Genomic DNA, 18,641 nt, shown 5'->3' on the forward strand with positions numbered 1-18,641 from the left:
GATCAGGTCCAGGAAGAGTCTGAGTTCAAGGTCTGAAACCAGCCAAATGCCAGTTTCTCTGCAGGGAACTGAGTTGGTTTGTTGGGGATGACAGATGGTGATGAAACTTTCACCACCTCCCACCCCGAGGAACAGTCACGCCTCTCAAAATGCCCTGGTTAGGGGCAGAGATGTTTGGCCTCTGCAAATCGATCGGATCTTTATTATTTCACGATGGTCCCTTTCACAGGAATGGTTTTGGTACCCCTTATGAACAGCTATTTTTAATAAACAACCTTATTGACTTATAACGTACATTCCATAAAGTTCACCTATGTGCACGACCTTTATTATATGTGCCCAGCGTGTGACCATCACCATAATCTAGGTTTCTTTTTTTTTTTTTTTTTAAGATTTTATTTATTTATTCATGAGAGACACAAAGAGAGAGGCAGAGATACAGGCAGAGGGAGAAGCAGGCTCCGTGCAGGGAGCCCGATGTGGGACTCAATCCGGGGTCTCCAGGATCACGCCCTGGGCTGAAGGCGGCGCTAAACCACTGAGCCATTGGGCTGCCCATAATCTAGGTTTCAAATGTTTCATCATCCCCCAAAAGGAACCTTGGACCCATTAGCAGCCATTCCTCCTCCTCCTCCTCCTCACCTACCCTCACCCCCTTGTCCCCCTGCCAACCACTAACCTACTTTGTACCTCTGTAGACCTGACTATTCCGGTCACTTGACAGAAATGGAAGCACACAATATGTGCTCTTTTGTGACTAGCCTCTCTCACGTAGCATACTTTTTTGAAATTCACCTATGTTAAAGCCAATCGTGACGCAGTTACCTACGAATGCTATTCCTCTTTACGGCCGAATAATATTCCATTGTAGGGATGTGTGATTTTTTTGTTTCTTCATTGATCAGGTGATGGAACTTTGAGTGGTTTCTGCTTTTCTGGCTATGGTAAATCATGCTGATATAAACATTTGTATGCATGTTTTTTGTATGGACGTATGTTCTTGTTTTTCTGGGGTATAGACCTAGGAGTGGAGTTGCTGGGTAATATGGTAGCTTTATATTTAACATTTTGAGGAGCTGCCAAACTGTTTTCCAAAGTGGCCGCACTATTTTATACTTTCACCAGTCATGTGCGACTGTTCCAATTTCTTAGCCTACTCAGCAACACTTGTCTTTTTGATTATAACAGTCCTAGTGAGTGTGAAGTGGTATCTCATTACCCTAATAGCTAATAATGTTGGAAATCGCTTTGCATGTTTATTGAGCCATTTGTAGATCTTCTTTGTAGAAATGTCTATTCGAATCACTTGCGTATTTAAAATTGGATTGTTTTCTTATTATTGAAGTATATGAGTTCTTTATATATTCCAGATACAAGTCTCTTACCAGATGCATGATTTGTAAATATTTTCTCCCAGTCTGTGGGTTGTCTTTCCCTGATGGTGTCCTTTGAAGCACAAAAGCTTTAAATTTTGAGAAAGTCCAACTTATTAATCTTGTCTTTTATTGTGTGTTTGGTTTTTGCATCTAAGATATCACTGCCTAAAACAAAATCACAAAGATGTATTCCTAAGCTTTCTTCTAAGAAAGGAAGAAAAGGATAACACTTTAAGCTTTTGCGTTTGAATCTCTGACCCACTTTGAGTTAAATCTTTGCATATGGTGTGAGTTAGGGATCCAAAATCATTTATTGCATGTGGACAGCCAGTTGTCCCAGCATTTGCTCAAAAGACCATTCTTCCCGCCACTCAATTGTCTCAGCCTATTTGTCAAAAATCAATTGACTATGAAATTTAGGATTCATTTCTGGGCTCATAATTCCATTCCATTGATCTTTATGTCTATCTCCAAATGTCCTCTCAAGAGAAATCTTTTTATTAAGTGTAACATACACATAGAAAAGAGCCTACATTTACGCGTATGATTCTGAAAAAAAATTGCAAGTGAACAAAACTGTGTAGCCAGCACCCAGACTTAGAAATATAACATTATTACTACTCCCACTAGCCCCTCTTAATCCTCCTAGTCACTGCCCCCAAGGGTACCTACTCTCCTGAACTTTATCACCATAGATTAGTTTTGTCTGTTTTTGAACTATATATCGATGGAACCATACAGCATGAGCTATTTCCTATCTGTTTTTTTTTCCTTCAACATTATGTTTGTGAGTTCCATCCGTGTTGTTTCGTGTAGCAATAGTTCATTACTAACTACTGTGATTTTTTGATGTTGTATTATAAAATATGTCATTTAAGGATCTTCATAACTCAATGAACCAGTATTTTCTTTTTTAAAAAAGGTTTATTTATTTGAGAAAGAGAGAGAGAGTGCGCATGTGTGCCAGTGTGTGAGGGGAGGGGCAGAGGGAGAAGGAGAGAGAGAATCCCAAGCCGACTCCCTGCCGAGCATGGAGCTTGATGACCGTGAGATCATGACTTGAGCTGAAATCAAGAGTCAGACACACAACTGGCTGCACCACCCAGGCACCCCTACAAACCAGTATTTTCCAAATGATAAATGCATGGGAAAGATCCACTTACAGTGCAATATACATGAACGGATTTTGATGTAACAGTGGTTGAAGAATTCATTGATATGATTCCAGTTTCTACACTGCAACTAACCTTTAAAAAAATGACCACTTGTAGAGTTTTGGTGTAGTATCAAAGAAGAATAGCCACAAGCTATTAAATTTCTCCTTCTTTTCCAGCTAAATATCTATATGAGGACAGATTTTCTTCATACATTTTAACCTGTAAGCATATCACAGCAGATTAAATGCAGAGGGAGATGTGAGAATATAGCTATCTTATGTTAAGCTGGCCATCAAACAGATTTACAGAAATGTAAAGTAATGACACTCTTTTCACTATTTTTTTCCTCTGGGAAATACAGTTTTGTTTTGTTTTTATAAAATACTACCTTGGGTTAATATGTAATAAGTATTACTATTGCTGGATCCCTGGGTGGCTTAGTGGTTTAGCGCCTGCCTTCAACCCAGGGTGTGATCCTGGAGTCTCAGGATTGAGTCCCACGTCAGGCTCCCTGCATGGAGCCTGCTTCTCCTCTGCCTGTCTCTGTCTCTCTCTCTCTCTGTGTCTCTCATGAATAAATAAATAAAATCTTTAACAAAATAAGTTTTACTATTGCTATTTTAAATGAGTTAGTATTTAAATAATTTTTAGTTTAAATTTCTAATAGGACAAATATTAATAGATATAACTCAGATAAGCAAAAGCTCTTTGGGGTCACTGATAATTTTTAAAAGCATCAAGGGGGGCTGAAACCAAAAGCTTGAAAACCACAGTTCTAGTGGGTCGCTAGGCATGGAACACAGAAGCTTACAAATAAGTATGTCATTGCAAATCATTGCAAATGATATAAAGAACTAGGGAGACCTATTAGATGGGGGGGGGCGGTGGTATCAGAGAAGGTGCCTTTGAGAAGTGATTTTCAGCAGAGATCTGAAGAACAAGCATGAAGATCACTGTGGGCAGAAGGAACATGCAGGCAAAGCCCCTGAGATGGGGATGCTCTTGACTTGGGTGGAGTATGGTGATGAGCAGGAGAGTGGCAGGGGATGGATCAGGAGCTAAATCCTACAGGCTCTCACAGATCACGTTGAGATTTTGGCATTTTGTCCTAATTACATAAAAATGACGGTGATGTGAATTACTTATAATATGATCAGATTCAAATTTTAAAAAGAGAACTGATGGCTGTGTTGAAAAAGGACTGGAAAGGGTTGGGAGAGAAGTCAGGGGAGTACGTGGATGGCTCTCCTAATAGTACAGGGAGAGCAAGCGGTGCCAGCATCGGGGAGGTAGTGGTGCACGTGGGGCGATTCCCAAGTTAACATTTCTAGTTCTTGCTCTCCCCCTTGGAGCAGAGGAGAGCGGAAGACTCCTAGGTTAGAGCACTTCTACCCACCATGCTTAGAGATACCTGTTCCAGGTGCCACAAAGATGAAATATCCTTTACATTAATTTTATAATTATTTACTGGTTTTTGTGTGTGTGACCGAGTCACTCGCATGTATTTGATAATTAGATTTGATAATGATATTGAAAAAAGTCACTCTCATGGCACCACCTTGTGGAGGGTAGTGAGAAGTTTTCTTATTGGGTTCAACACCCAGTTCTCTAAGAGGTTCACCAGTTACCAGCCATTCCAAGTACTTCGTGGAAGAAAATGAGAAATGAATATGTTCTTTAGAATTAAAGTTAGACTGCTATCCTGGAAACAACTGTCTGGATTTATTCAGACTTGACTTGATCCCCCCTCTTGTTGACCTTAACATCAAGAATCATTGACCGAAGATACCTTTTATTTAGATATCACTGGACAGCCACCTCTTATATCCATCTGCTCCTCCTTTACCTCCTTCCCCGGCCCATCATACCTTACTCAACTACTGACCCTGGAAGTCCTCAGGGCTCAGTTTTAGACCAGCCCTCTTCTTGCTTCCTACTCTCCTTAGGCACATTTATTCCAGACCCTCACGTTACTTCCCATCAAGACTCCCAGATGTGTTTGGTCCAAGCCTCTCCTCTGAGTGCCTGGTCCCTATTTCTAACCCACTGTTCTACTTCTCCACATAAATGTTCCACACAAGCCTGACCTTAGGGTTTCTTCCTCTCCAAATCTGCCATGCTTTTAGTGTTTCCCAATTCAGTGGAGGCACAGCCTTCCACCAGTTTCCAAATCAGAAACTTGGAAGTCATTCTTGAGCCCTCCCTCCCCCTCCTCTGCCTACCCCTGAAATCAATCTCTTGGCCTTGTCTGCTTTACTGGTGGGTATCTCCCGAGTGGCCCGCTTTGGTCTGCTGTTTATTGCCAGTGCCTTTTCTGACTGTCTCTAGCCTTGTACCACAGCCATAGCCTCCTCACTAGTCTCTGCATCCCCTCCAGGCTCTCTCCAGCCCATTCTCCACACTGAGGCACTTGCTTCAAAATGCACATCTTGCCAGGCCCCTTACAACCTTCCAAGTTTGCCCTACAGCAGGTCCTGCCCTCCCCTGACCACAAGCTGCTTCCCGGCCATTCTCTGCCTTGCTCTCTGCACCTCGGCCCCACTGGTTTCTCTGTTCCTAAAGCACCTTCACCACCGGGATCTGCCCCTGCCATTCCCTCTACAACTCTCCTGGTTATTTCTACTGAGCTTCCTATCTCAGCTTAACCATCTGTTCTCAGAGAAGCCTTTTCCTGAACTTCCAGGCCTTTATTCTCAATGCTTATCTCAGTCTTCAAGCTTATATTCATTGAAGTGGTGTTATGATTAATGCCATCTCCTTGGAAGGGCCTAAGCTCCATGAGAGAAGAGAGCCCATGGTCGAGGTGCTCACCATATTCCTCTAGCACCCAACAGACTGCCTGGCACCCAGGAGCTGTTAGAAGAGTTCCCCGAATGAATGAACAAACGGTTGTGTCTCTAAGGCCCTGAAAAGGCCATTGCAACAGTCAACAGTATATATTCACAGTTTGGGTTACTTACCTGTAAACAGAGTCAGGCCCGGGGTGACTGCAGGTTGCACAGACCTGGTGAGCACAAGGCCAAACCCAGCCAGTATGGGGGAAGGGACTCTTGGGCTGCCCACCCCCGGGGCCAGCTCCCACCTAGTCTTGCCACATTGGTGAACATGTACTTGAAAAAATCACACATGTATCTTCTCTAAGAACAAACAATAATTTTTAAGGGAGAGACCATTCCGAATCAATATTAAGGAAACAAAAAGTATTTGCCATCTCCTCAGAGGCCTGGTCTCACTATGGATACAGTCAGTTTAGGTAACTATTCAGAAAAATTGTTAGTCTCTGTCTTCAAGCAATCAGCTTTTTCCTGATTAATGAAGCTGATAGGACAGGGGCACCTGCGTGGCTCAGTCAGTTAAGTGACTCCTGGTTTTGGCTCAGGCCATGATCTCAGGATCGTGAGATGGAGCCGCACGTAGGGCTCCAGTCTCAGCAAGGAGTCTGCTTGAGATTCTCTCTCTCTCCCTCTCCCTCTGTGCCTCCCCCCCACACACACTCATGCTCTCTCTCTCTCAAATAAATAAATCTAAAATTAAAAAAAACAAACAAGAAGCTGATAAGATAAAGTCATTTTTCGCAAAACATGAAAGTTCAAAGGTGATCTAATTGTCCCAGAGCATTTCTAGCTACTTTAAAAGAACATGTTTCCACCCTAAAAAAAAATTACTGGGTGCCCTGTTAATAAGACAAAATAAAAACTCATTTACCAATGTTGACATGAAAAGTGATTAACACCTTTATTTTTTATGTCAAAGTATATATATATATCTCAAAATTATTATACCTTTATATATAAGACATAGGTTCTTAATCTTTCCTCTATTATTTTACTTATTTATAGATTTGTTCCAGGAATAATTTAAGACAGATTACAACACATAAAATATGACAAAATGCCACAAATCATAAATAAATTAGAAATTCAAAGGAAAAATAGGGTAGGGACCAAAAATAGACTCAGAAAATGAGGCCAATTAAAAAATGCCTTTTGCGAGGACAGATACACTGCCAGGCGGTGCGGCCGGTTGTCTACACAACAGTCATCCTGTTGTAGACTCTGTCCTTTGGTAGAGCCCCGATTTTGTCCTGGTAACAAGTGTCCTGTTCTCAGCCTTAGAAGATGAATCATGATTGACCTAAGAGAGCCACAGATCCCTTGCTGGACCAATCTTGTTGGAAAAGCATGTCCTTATTGTTTGAGACACTTGGAGTGAAATCTCTTACTCATGCTGGAAGCTTCCTCCCTGAGGCCTGTGTGGTTGTTTCTCCGTGTCTCTAAGCTTTCCAGCAGTCCACTCCAACAGGGACATTTGGTTAGAAGTAACCCAGTACGCATAAAACAAAACAAAAAACCCAGATCTGCACCTCAGGAAAAGCCCATTATTGCTAAGACTAAAACCAAAGAAAACAAGGGTTGAAAAGGATCCACTTATTTGTCCAATGGATTTTAAATCCCTCATGAAAACACCAATGTAATAAAGATACTGTAATCAGCAATCCAAGCCAAACTGGCTTTCTTTTTTGACATAATTTATTATTCACCTTGAAGTTTCATTTTCTACTGCTCCTTAAGTTAAAATATTATTCTTTGAGCCAAATGAAAGTGCATTTCACAGATTAATTCGGACAACGGGTGCAGAAAAGGTGTTCTTAGCAATCTAACCTTTACCTTGCGAATACAGAGCCCTGGCTGTGCGTTGGCAGATGGGTGGAGTGGGTAGGAAAAAAGGTCTAGATGGCTTCCAAGTACTTTTTAAAGAAAGACTATGTGTCCTACTCTGTGTATGTCTTCAGAAACAAGCGTAAGCATTCAACAGGACAGGGAAAGATCACATTCTAAAAAGGACTGTTTCCCCTTTTAACAATGACATAAGAAGAGATTCTATTTTTACATGTAATTTTGTTTTATCTAGGAATAAGATTTCTTTCTCATTTTATCTGTGTGTCTGTCTATGTGTTTATATTCAGCTTGTAAAGACAAGAAACATAGCATTGGTAGAAAGAATGTCTCCTTCCGTGTGTTCGCCTTGACTGCTTGAACCCAGAAGTCAACTACTATAGCTGCCAGAACCAGGAATAGTCCCTGCTTCAAGCCCAAAGAAGCCCATTTACTATTTTAATGACCAGATCTTGCTAATGTGGGCATGTGAAATGTAACCTTGGAAAGGAATGCTCTCTCTACCAGGAAGTCTTTGAGAAGGCTTGAGTTCTTGCCATAACTAAAAATCTGATGATGCATTACTGATGACTTCATCCCCAAATGAAAGCTAACTGCCTGCGTCCATAATCCTCAGGGAGAGTCACACCAGGAAAAGACTAATTCGAAAATAACATACAGGAAAGACACTTCATTTGCTCTATTGAATAAAATGAAGGAACCAGTCTATGCAAGTATAGAGGATACACCTTGCAAGGCCCTGCTGGAAGGGCCTGTGTTTCTTCCATAGCACTTAGAGGAACTGCAGAGGGCTTCACAGAGATGAGAAAGAGAGAGAGAGAGAGAGAGAGAGAGAGAGAGAGAGAGAGAGAGAGAATGAGAATGGCTAACGTGTTTTTTCACTGGGGTTCATGAATGAGGAATGTATGAAGCGGTCTCCCCCCCGCCCCCCCCCCCCCACACACACATTAGCTTCATACCCCAGCAGCTTTCACGCTTCAGACGTCGTTGCACATCCTGGCTTTCTCTTTAGAGAAAGGGAATGGTTCCATTCCAGTTGACAGTGGCTTCTCTCCACTTGGTTCTGATTGCCATCTCCACTGGAGAAAACCGTCTTCCTGGTCCATGTTCATCTTCATGTTGGTTCCTTTCCCAGTGATGGGAGTGAGTATCTGAGTGGGGAAGAGCCGGAGTGTTTTTTTTTTTTTTTTTTTTTAAGATTTTATTGATTTGAGAGAGAAAGAGCATGAGCGAGGGGAGGGGCAGAGGGAGAGGGAGAGGGAGAAGCAGGCTCCCCGCTGAGCCTACTGTGGGGCCAGATCCCAGGACCCCAAGATCAGGACCTGAGCCAAAGTCAGACACCCAACTGACTGAGCTACGCAGGTGCCCCGAATGGCCAGCATTTAGGCCCTAGCATCCACACATGATTCTAGAGGAAGCCAGGAGGGAAGGAAAACACCACAGGTAGGCAGGAGTTGGGCCTGTGTTCCTAGAACTGGTTAAACAGAGGGGGATTCCAGTAGATGGTATGTAGAAATGCCCATACAAAACAAGTCTATGGTTACACGGGTTGTGTATTTTAGACCATGAATATTTGTGTCATGTGATACATATTCCAACACCATGATGTGACACATAGAGCCAAGTGTAGGTCACAGGATGTTGTCAGGAAAACCAGGAGAAAGGAGAGCTCATCGCTTCTAAGAATACAGTCACATGTTTGTGTGAAGGGCGAAGGAGTTGAGTGAGGTAGTCAAGGACTAGGTTCAAGAGCCAGCTTTGTCTCATGTGACATTTGAGAGGGCATTAACATCTCTCAGCCTCATTTAGTCAGTTAATAACTGCTTATTTTCTACCTCAGTTTCTTCTTTGTGAAAATAACTTCACAGTACTACCTCATATGACTTCTGGGAGAACTTAATGGGATTACATGTATAGCTTCCAAGACAGTGCCCAGAAGAGAATGCTCGCAATGCATGTGAGTTAATTAAAAAAAAAAAAAAAATATATATATATATATATATATTTTTTTTTTTTTTTTTCTGGGGTGCTTGGGTCACTCAGTTGGTTAAGCAAGACCCTTGGTTTTGGCTCAGGTCATGATCTCAGAGTCCTGGGATCAAGCCCCATGTTGGGCTCTGGACTGAGCGCAGTCTGCTTGGGATTCTCTCTCTCCCTCTCTCTCTGTCCCTCCCCCATCCTTGCGAGCACACATGGGCTCTCTCTCTCTGTCTCCAATAAAGAAATAAAATCTTTCAAAAAATGATACTTTCCTCAAAGAAGAGAATAAAGTAGAAACGATAACATACTTGAAGGAACGTCTTGTCAACGTCCCCCTAAATTAAATGAGCAAATATATATTTCTCATAATTAAGGAAAAATTAGGAGCCAGACAGATAAGAGTCACCAAGATACTTTTCCAGATTTGCTCATTAGACCAAAAAGTTGCTTAACACCAGGCCCATGATGCTAAATGCCAAGAGTGAAACATCAAACCAGCAAGGCTCCACCAGTAGAGCCGAGGTACCCAGTACAGACTCCCAGTCTCATCATGTTTATTCCCCTGTCCGAAGGGCCAGTGTGTAAACACACTTAAAGTTTAGTCCTTTTTCCTTACGAGTTTAAGCAAGTATGGTTGTAATTGAAATAAAATGACCTGCGTGGTCGTCTGCTTCTCCCATTGGACTGGAACCTCTTAAGTTTTGCTGGGACTCTGTCTTAGTTATTGTTGCTTTCCCAGTGTCAGGCACTTAGTAGGCCCTCAAATATCTGAACAGAAATGCCCTCTGGGTTTGCTTGCTTAGGTCACTGGATGATCAGCCCATCAGTTGTAGGATAGAACTGACCAAGTCCAACACCCCTGCCCCAATCCCTCCCTTTTTCCAGTTCTTCCTTCAGGCATTAAATGCCTCCTGCTCACAGATCAAAGACCCTGGAGGGGGCTTCTTGGAAATTTGACTCTCCCCCTTTTATTTTTTCTCATCACCCAAAGCTTCTGTGCTGCTTCTCAAGGCCCCTGCTCTCACTGAGAGCAGCTTTGGATGGCCCAGGCTGCAATGCTTGGGTTCAGGCCCGTGGGACTCGTGCACGGGTTTCATTTCAGAGCTCAAGCCGAAGCATCTTCCTGCAGAGCTAGTGTGAATGTGCACAGGGCTGTGAAACATCGGCAGGTGCATCTTTCCGAGCGCACTGCAGCGCCCACGAGGGGGGCCCTCGGAGCCAGAAATGCTCACCTACTGTAAGATGCACAGGCTTCTGCTGGGGGGGGCGGCCCCTGTAAAGGTACAGATCGAAGCGACGCTCCGCTTTCCAGTCTGACAAGAGCTGCCTGTTGGTGCTAAAAAGGACACTGGGATTTCCATTGATGTTGCACAGCCAAATAGGTAATTTGGGAGTCTTCAGCATGCTGCCCACCTGGAAGGGGAGAGCAAATGCAGATGAATATAGAAATTTGGTCACATCAAGGCAGATGCTGACACATCATCGTGATCAAAAAGCAGCTCGGAGGCTTCTTGTTGCACTTGCAGGTGTGCAGGGCGCCCCGCGTGCGTGTGCTTTCAAGTGGAGGCTGCGTCATGAGTGAATTTCCATGTACAAATGGTGTGGCCCAGGGGGGCTGCTGCAGTTTGGGGATGGCCTCACCGGGGACGTGGAAACGCCTCAGTTTGGCTTTGACGTTAAGGAGAGAACAAATAGATAAACTGAAATACAAGTGTGGGAGTGGAATACCAGAACTTCAGTTTGTCTTCATCACCGACTGGTGTCCTATGTCCTATGCCCAAGATAGGGCAATATTTCCTTCAGCAGGTGCTCAGACCTCTGGAAGCACTAACTATTTAGAATATAGGAAAAAAGAGAGGGGCACTTGGGGGGTTCCATTGGGTAGGTGTCTGCCTTCGGCTCAAGTCATCATCCCAGGGTCCTGGGCTCCAGGCCGGCAGCAGGCTCCCTCTGCAATTCCCCCCCCACCTCGCCCCTGTTCATGCTCTCTCTCCTACTCATTCTTTCAAATAAATAAAATCTTAAAAAAAATATTTAGAATAGAGAAATAGGGAATATTTTGAATGGAGGACAGGGCTCCCAGGAAATGAGGGGGATGCACAGTCATATACACATTCAAATGCTCATACATATATCCACGTATCTGCATATCAACATGCACATGGGATGGGAGAGGGGCTGAGAGCCGAGTACACTAGTTTAGCATTACAGTAATAATACGCAGTTCACTCTTTTAACTAGTTCATCTCGTTTTTCCAGGCAACTTTCAATCCGGCCTGGAGTTCTCATAGCTAGTGAGTTAGATTGGCCAAGTAGCACTCCGAGAGGCACACGCCACAGCCCCCGAGGGTATCTCGGTATGACAGTGCATTTCTATTTATGATATCTACCACTTTGTTTAAAGAGGCAAGAAAGCACATATTGCCATCAAGACTCATTAATATTAAAAACTTTTCTTTTTCTAGTTAGAGACATGAGCATGAACTACTTAGGGAAAAAAAAAAACACATCATTTTCATGTGATGCCAGGGAAACCTACTGGACCCTCAGCCTTAGTGTGTCTTCCCATAATGACCCAATTCTGTTTCTTTTCTTCGTCAGTCCTTAGAGTCTCACTGCGTGTTCAAGAACAGGTTCTGTGTTAGGGAAGATTCCGCTTTGAGAAATTACCACGTTGCATAAACCCAAGTATTAAGGGCTAATAACTTGACATTTTGATTTTTCAATAGTTCTATTCAAGTCTCTTCGTTTTGCTTTAAATTCTTCGGTTGTGGGTGAGTGGGTGAATCAGAAATGCTTTTGTCTTTAAGTTTTTGGCTTTTAGCTGCCGGAGGAAAATTTTATCACTGCGTTTGAAAGACACAAAGTCAGGGTTAGCGAGCAGTTTTGAAAAGGGGGTGCCGGCCTAGCACCTCAGTTTGGACATGCTCATGGGGGGTGCAGGATTTGCTTATCTACTCACACTAGAATTAGCCCCCTCTGGGCTGAATATAATATGAGCATCTCACATATCAAACGGGCAAGTCGCCCACTGGCTCCATCGGAAATAAAACACAGAGGATGTGCCATGGAAGCAGCCCAATGTGTTTACGTTCCAAGAATCCACCCACAAGTTCCAAATAACCTTGTAACCATTCATTAGTTATAAGAGAAGCATTTTCTTTCTTAGGCCTGCTTGCCGGGGCACCTAGTGCACTAAGGTCATATGTAATCAAAATACGATCTGCAGAACGTGGAATCAGTAAGGTTGGAAAACTTGGGCAAACTAGGAAATCGAGGGCTGTTTGGAATAAAGTGTTACTTCTGTTGAAATGGAGAAAAAAAAAAAAACCCTGAATTTTGGCTGATTTCCAACCAATGAAAGTTCCTGTAAATTGTGACTGGGGTGGAGGGGGGGATGTCATAGCGTATAGGCACGCATGATATTGTTGCACAGAGTTTTTGTAACGTAGGCAAAATTCAGCTGGCGCTCAGATTGAACACCCTGCAAGGTGCTGACACCACACTCTTGGTACTTCCTGCAACAAGGCAACGGTTTTCTCTTCTGAGCTCAAAGCTACTCAAGATTTTATTAGAGTAGGAGGAAGATGAAGTAGTTATAAATACAACCATCTCCAACCCCCAAAGTCACCATACAGAGACTGCACAACTGAGTGGGCAGGGCCTCGCTTGCCTTGAGAGATCCTAGTGGAAAGGAAAATGTCATGTGTGACTGTCAAGGCACTCTGGGGGTATTAACCCTGAGAGGCAAGCCTTAAGATCACAGCTGAGAATACACCTGGTGTAAAGTGAGTCCTGCAAAAAACCAAAAACAAACAAACAAACAAAAAAAACAAAGCACCTCCCGATGGAATCCAGCCGTATATTATAGCCCCTTCTCTTCTTAATACGCCACAGAATGTATTTGACTGGAACCTTCGGTGGAGGATGTGTATCGCTGTTGGGTAGACGGTGGATCTGCTAACCTCCAGCCCCAAAAAGCAGCGTTCTAAATATGTTTTATTGGTGAGATTCCCCCAATGCAGAATTTGTGCGTGTTGCCTCACGTTGCCATGGTGAACAAGGAAATTAGCTTGTGATACAGTAGTGCTATAAATAAAATACCTTTCTCCTTAAGTTCACTCATTGTGTAATAAGCCCAGCGTTACATGCAGTAATCAAGGCTTTCATAACCTGTATCCTTTAAGTCAGCGTGACACTATAGGGACAGGACGAAGGGTGGACAAATTGCACACATGCCAAGGCAAGGATGGAGTCCAGCAATTTTTTTTTGGGGCGGGGGGAGGGCATCTAGAACGATGGTACTTGGAACGTGCCCTTGCATTAACGAGCTTTGCTATGGCAAGTCCCAAGGGCCCAGGGTGGCAATCGGAGTGGGAGAAAGGTGGACATTTGTGCTTTCTTCCCTCATGCCTGGTGACGGTTCGCGTGCATAACCGTGAGAGGCCTGGCTTTCATCTCTGCAGCTGCAACACGGAGTCGATGGAACTCCCCTCAGCGAGTTTGCAGGTATGTGGTCCTTTTATGGTTGGATTCCTCCCTCCTGATCTCTTTAAAGGGACTTTAAAGAGGGAAGAGGGTATGGCTGGGATGCTGGTGTGCTTTGCCAGGCCTGCCAGGGGAGTGATTCCAGCAAGGCCTAAATGGCTTCGGTCCCTCCTAAAAAATCAGAGTTGATTTTTCTTCTCGGTGGCAGGTGCGAAGATAATGCGAACCTCCTAAGGCTTTCCAGATGGCGTTAGACTCAAACTGCTTTATGTTCTCACTTAGGTATTGGAACCTCACACTGAAACCTGTACCTCCAAATAGAAAAGTGACGGGAGGCTTCAAAACAGCGCCTCATCTTGCGGGTAGCTGGCTGTGTTCCGCAGGAGCTGTCAGTCTGGTGGGCTCTGGGGGGCTCGCCGTGTCATCTAATGAGAACTCCAAGGTTTTTTTTGTTTTGTTTTGTTTTGTTTTTTTTAAATCTCACCCACTGGGTTGTGACATTGGGACTGAAAGGCAGTGTGTTTTTGCAGTCTCTGCAATTTTACCCCAGACTAAGAAGAGATTTACTTTAGGAAGACAGATGCAGCATTACAGGATGGGATTCACCTGGCCAGCAGAATCTGTTGGCACGTTGGTTTTCTTTTGAACTCGGGAACCTTTCCTATATCCTATCTTTAGTATCCGTGGATACATACAGTCTTCTGACCTGCAGCACTCACCGGAGGCAGGAGCCCCTAAATGCCCATAAAGCGTTTAAGGACCCAGGTGGCACATTCGTGAGTCCTGTGTGGAGGAGTTACCCTGCTCGGAGCAGAAAGGAAGGGATTCTTCAATCCATCGGGGATCTTCAATCCAGTGATACAGAGAGCATTGTTCTGGAACCACATCTAGTTCTTTCTGAGCAGACTTTTGCTCTGCAAAGTATTTCAGTTCTATGATAAAATACTGTGAACTATTCGGCTTCTGGATACATGGCAGTCGTATGAGTCTTCTGGTTGGCACGAGTCTCAGGGCCATATAATTGGCCACAGGTGAAGGGGGGCAGATACTTTTCAGAGTATGTGCCCCACATATGTGTAGTTCACTATCAGCTCAAACTCGCATCTGTTTTAACCTAGAAGTCAATGTAAAAAGGTCTCGCTTGTTGAGTCATGACTTCTAAAACCTAGCCCTGGTGTTGCCACCAACTAAATGTTAGCATCTAGGGCATCTGGGTGGCTCAGTTGATTGAGCACCCAATTCTTGATTCTGGCTTGGGTCATGATCTCAGGATCCTGGGATTGAGCCCCCCAATTTGGCCTCTGTGTTCAATGAGTCTGCTTGAGGACCCTCTCTCCCTCTCTCTCTGCCCTTCCTCCTTGTCTCTCTCCAAAATCAATCAATAAATCTCTAAAAACAAATAAATGTTTGAGGGGCACCTGTGGCTCAGTCCAATAAGCCTCTGCCTTCAGCTCAGGTCACGATCCCAGGGCCCTGGAGTCAAGGCCTGAGTTGGGCTCTGTGTTTGGCGGGGAGCCTGTGTCTCCCTTTCCCTCTGCCCTTTCCCCCTGCTCATGCTTGCTCGCTCTCTCATGCTCTCTCTCTCTCTCTCAAATGAATAAACGAAATCTTTTAAAATAAATAAATGTTCGAGTCTAACATCAGTGCATCTATAATAGACACTACAGATGATATAATACACATCCACATCTATATGTAAATAGATAAGATATGATAGATTATAAAAGCACTTGTGAAGGACTAACATTCTAAGAACTGGCATTTTGCATTGAGCACTTTATCCGAAGACAAGAAAAGATGCTAAGGACAGCATGGCCCAGTAGCAGAAGATGGGCTTTGATACAGGTGGAATCTGGCATCCTAGCACCGGCTCTGACACCCAGCTGGTGGCCGTGGGCAAGTTCCTGCACTTGTCTCTGGCTGGATTTTCTCATATACAAAATTAATGGCCAAACGACAGACCCTGGACTAAAACTAATACTACAACTTTGAGGGGAAGGGAGGATCGGACAAAATGAGGCATCGCGAATGGCTCAGAGAGAACCTAGCACATAGTGCGTGCTCTATACAAGAGGCCGTTGGGCTACAACAAATAAATACACTTCGTGTATACTTTCTTTAATTACCACCCTCAGGGATGTGAAAAATACATTTAAAATTATATATATATAATATCGTATATTTATATATAAAGCATAATTATATATAATTATTTTAATAATACAAATGAGTTCTGAATGGCTTCTATCCCCAATAATGAGCTGCTCGAGAAAGAATAAAAAAGCACCTTCCACTAAAAAACTTTCTATGTATATGTGTATATGTCTAACACATTCATAGATCTCGGCGGTTCAAGCAAGCAAACTAACCACCAGCCAGTATTTGCTCTTTCATACATTTGTTCCGAAGCCAAACTCCAGGTGCATGACAGAGACAGCATAATAAACATCCTTGGGGCTTCAAGCCATTAGTGTACAATTGCAGGCAATTTTCACTGAGGGCAGGATTCATAGGAGTCTCCCTGGAGAGAGAACACTGAGTCCAAGAAGGAAGGATGAAGAGTCACATGAGTCACTTTTCTAAAAGATAGAAGCATTGCAGATTTGACTTCTACGTAGATTTTAAAGCTAACGTGGGCAGCTTCCGTGCTTTGCCCTACTTCCAATTTATGAGCAAGCATTTGGACGGTGGTCCTGTCGTCTGGTACATTTTGCCCTCTTCTCATAGGAAAGCTCCTAATTTTTTATCTATGCCTTGGCCTTTTGGCTTACTTTAAGGTCCCAACAAATATCCACTTTATTATTGGAGGATATTTTAGGCTCTGCAGGTAATTTTCTGTAAATCATGACTTAGCAGCTCTACGGGTCTGAGCTGACTCGCGTAGAAAGAAATGTGTTCCAGAGAAAACGGTAGCACTGGATCTCTGAATTCTTGACTCTGAGGCACGTGCTCAGTGTCACCTCCCTCCCTTCCATGTGGCACAGTCTTTGACATCGTCCCTTCTCTCAGAGCCACTTAGTAGCTATTTAGCAAACACCTCCTTAATTTTAATTGAAGATAAGTTCTTAGACTTGTCCCTAAAGCCTTGCAGATGTTTACAGGAGCAGAAAGCTGTCAACCATGCTGATACCACTTGAAAGAAGATGTGCTTTCTTGTAATTTTAGTTGCAATAGTGGGTTTTTCAATTCTACACACATGGATTTAATCAGTTAGATCTAACGAGAGTTTCCTTTCCTTTAAAGCATTAGTTCAACCAGGGCAATTTTGTCCCCCAGAGAATATTTGGCAATGTCTGGAGACAGTTTTGGTTGTCACATTGAAGGGCAGAGCTACTGGCATCTAGTGGGTAGAGGCCAGGGGTTTGCTAAACATCCCATGGTGCACAGGACAGGCCCCACCACAAGGAGATTATCCAGTCTAACATGTCAATAGGACTAAGGTGGAGCAGCCCTGCTCTAGAACAGAGGTTGGCCCATTAGAATCACTTGTGGGCTTTCAAATTCTAATGCTTAGATGTTCTCTAGATCAAATAGAATAGGGGCATTGGCCCTATTGGCTAGGACTGGCCTTGCCATTGGGGCCCAGGGTGAAATGAAAATGCAGGGATCCTTATTGAAAAATTATTAAGAATTTTTTAGGCGGTGACAGCAAGGGCAGGGCCTTCTGAGCATGGGTCCCTGTGTGCCTACACAGGTCCTATATCCATGAATCTGACAGTGTTCTGGGGGATGAGCTGCCACTGGTAGTTTTAAAAGCTCTCGAAGTAGGCCAAAGGCTTTAAGAGATGCCTCGCCAAACAAAATATACAGATGCAAATGAGCATATGCAAAGATGTTCCTCACCACATATTATCCTGGAAATGAAAATGGAAACAGCAATGAGATACCGCTACACACCTACGAGAATGGCCAAAATCCAGAACACTGACGACACCAAGTGCTCGTGAGGATGGGGAGTAATAGGAACTCTCACTCACTGCTGGTGGGGACGCGAGAATGCACAGCCACTGGCGAGACAGTTTGGCAGTTTCTTACAAAACTACACACTCTTACCGTATAGCCAGCAATCATGCTCCCCGGTATCTATCTAAAGATGTTGAAAACTCCCGTCCCCCAAAAATCTGTACATGGGTGTTTATAGCAGCGTTTGCCAAAACTCGGAAGTATCCAAGAGGTCCTTTGCAGGTGAATGGACGAATAAACTGTGGTGCAGCAACGGAATATTATTTAGTCAAGGGAATATAATCAGCATTATGAAGAAATGAGCAACTGAGCTGTGAAAAGACCTAGAAGAACCTTGAACTTACATATTACTACGTGAAAGAAGCCAATCTGAAAAGGCTACAGGCTTTCTCCTTCCAACCATACGACATTCTGGAAAAGGTAGAACCAGGGAGGCAGTAAAAAGAGCAGTTATTGGGGCGCCTGGGTGGCTCAGTGGTTGAGCATCTGCCTTTGGCTCAGGTTGTGATGCCGGGGTCCCAGGATCCAGACCCACGTCGGGCTCCCTGCATGGAGCCTGCTTCTCCCTCTGTCTATGTCTCTGCTTCTCTCTGTGTGTCTCTCAGGAATAAATAAATAAAATTAAAAAAAAAAAAAAAGATCAGTTGTCCCTGGGGGTGGGGGAGGGAGGGGTGACTAGTTAGAGTGCGGAGGATATTTAGGGCAGTGAAACTACTCTGTATCATGTTATAATGGTGGACACGTGTCATTATACATTTGCTGCAAATCCATACAGTATACAACGTCAAGACTGTACTGTAAACTATGGACTTTGAGTAATTTTGATGTGTCGGTGTAGGCTCATCAATTTTAACAAATACACCATTCTGGTGGGAGATGTTGACAATGGGGAAGGCTATGCGTGTTTGAGGGCAGGGAATATATGGAAAGTCTCTGTCTTCCACATAATTTTGTTGAGGAAGAAAACTAAAAAAAATAAATTCAGTTAAAGAACCAACCTC

General features: G+C 43.6%; 1 protein-coding gene across 1 annotated transcript in view; it reads right to left on the reverse strand.

Annotated features, from left to right (window-relative positions):
• Positions 1–8,149: 8,149 nt before the first annotated feature.
• The window catches only part of MINDY4B (MINDY family member 4B), a 34,736-nt gene continuing 24,244 nt past the window's right edge, over positions 8,150–18,641 (reverse strand). The window contains exons 11-12 of the mRNA XM_035705113.2: positions 10,422–10,602; positions 8,150–8,360 (exon numbers count right to left, since the gene is read on the reverse strand). Coding sequence (XP_035561006.1) covers positions 8,218–8,360; positions 10,422–10,602 — 324 coding nt within the window. The 3' untranslated portion in view covers positions 8,150–8,217. The remainder of the gene's footprint in view (positions 8,361–10,421; positions 10,603–18,641) is intronic.

This window comes from Canis lupus, chromosome 23, assembly GCF_003254725.2.
Source record: "Canis lupus dingo isolate Sandy chromosome 23, ASM325472v2, whole genome shotgun sequence".
Classification (NCBI taxonomy): Eukaryota; Metazoa; Chordata; class Mammalia; order Carnivora; family Canidae; genus Canis; species Canis lupus.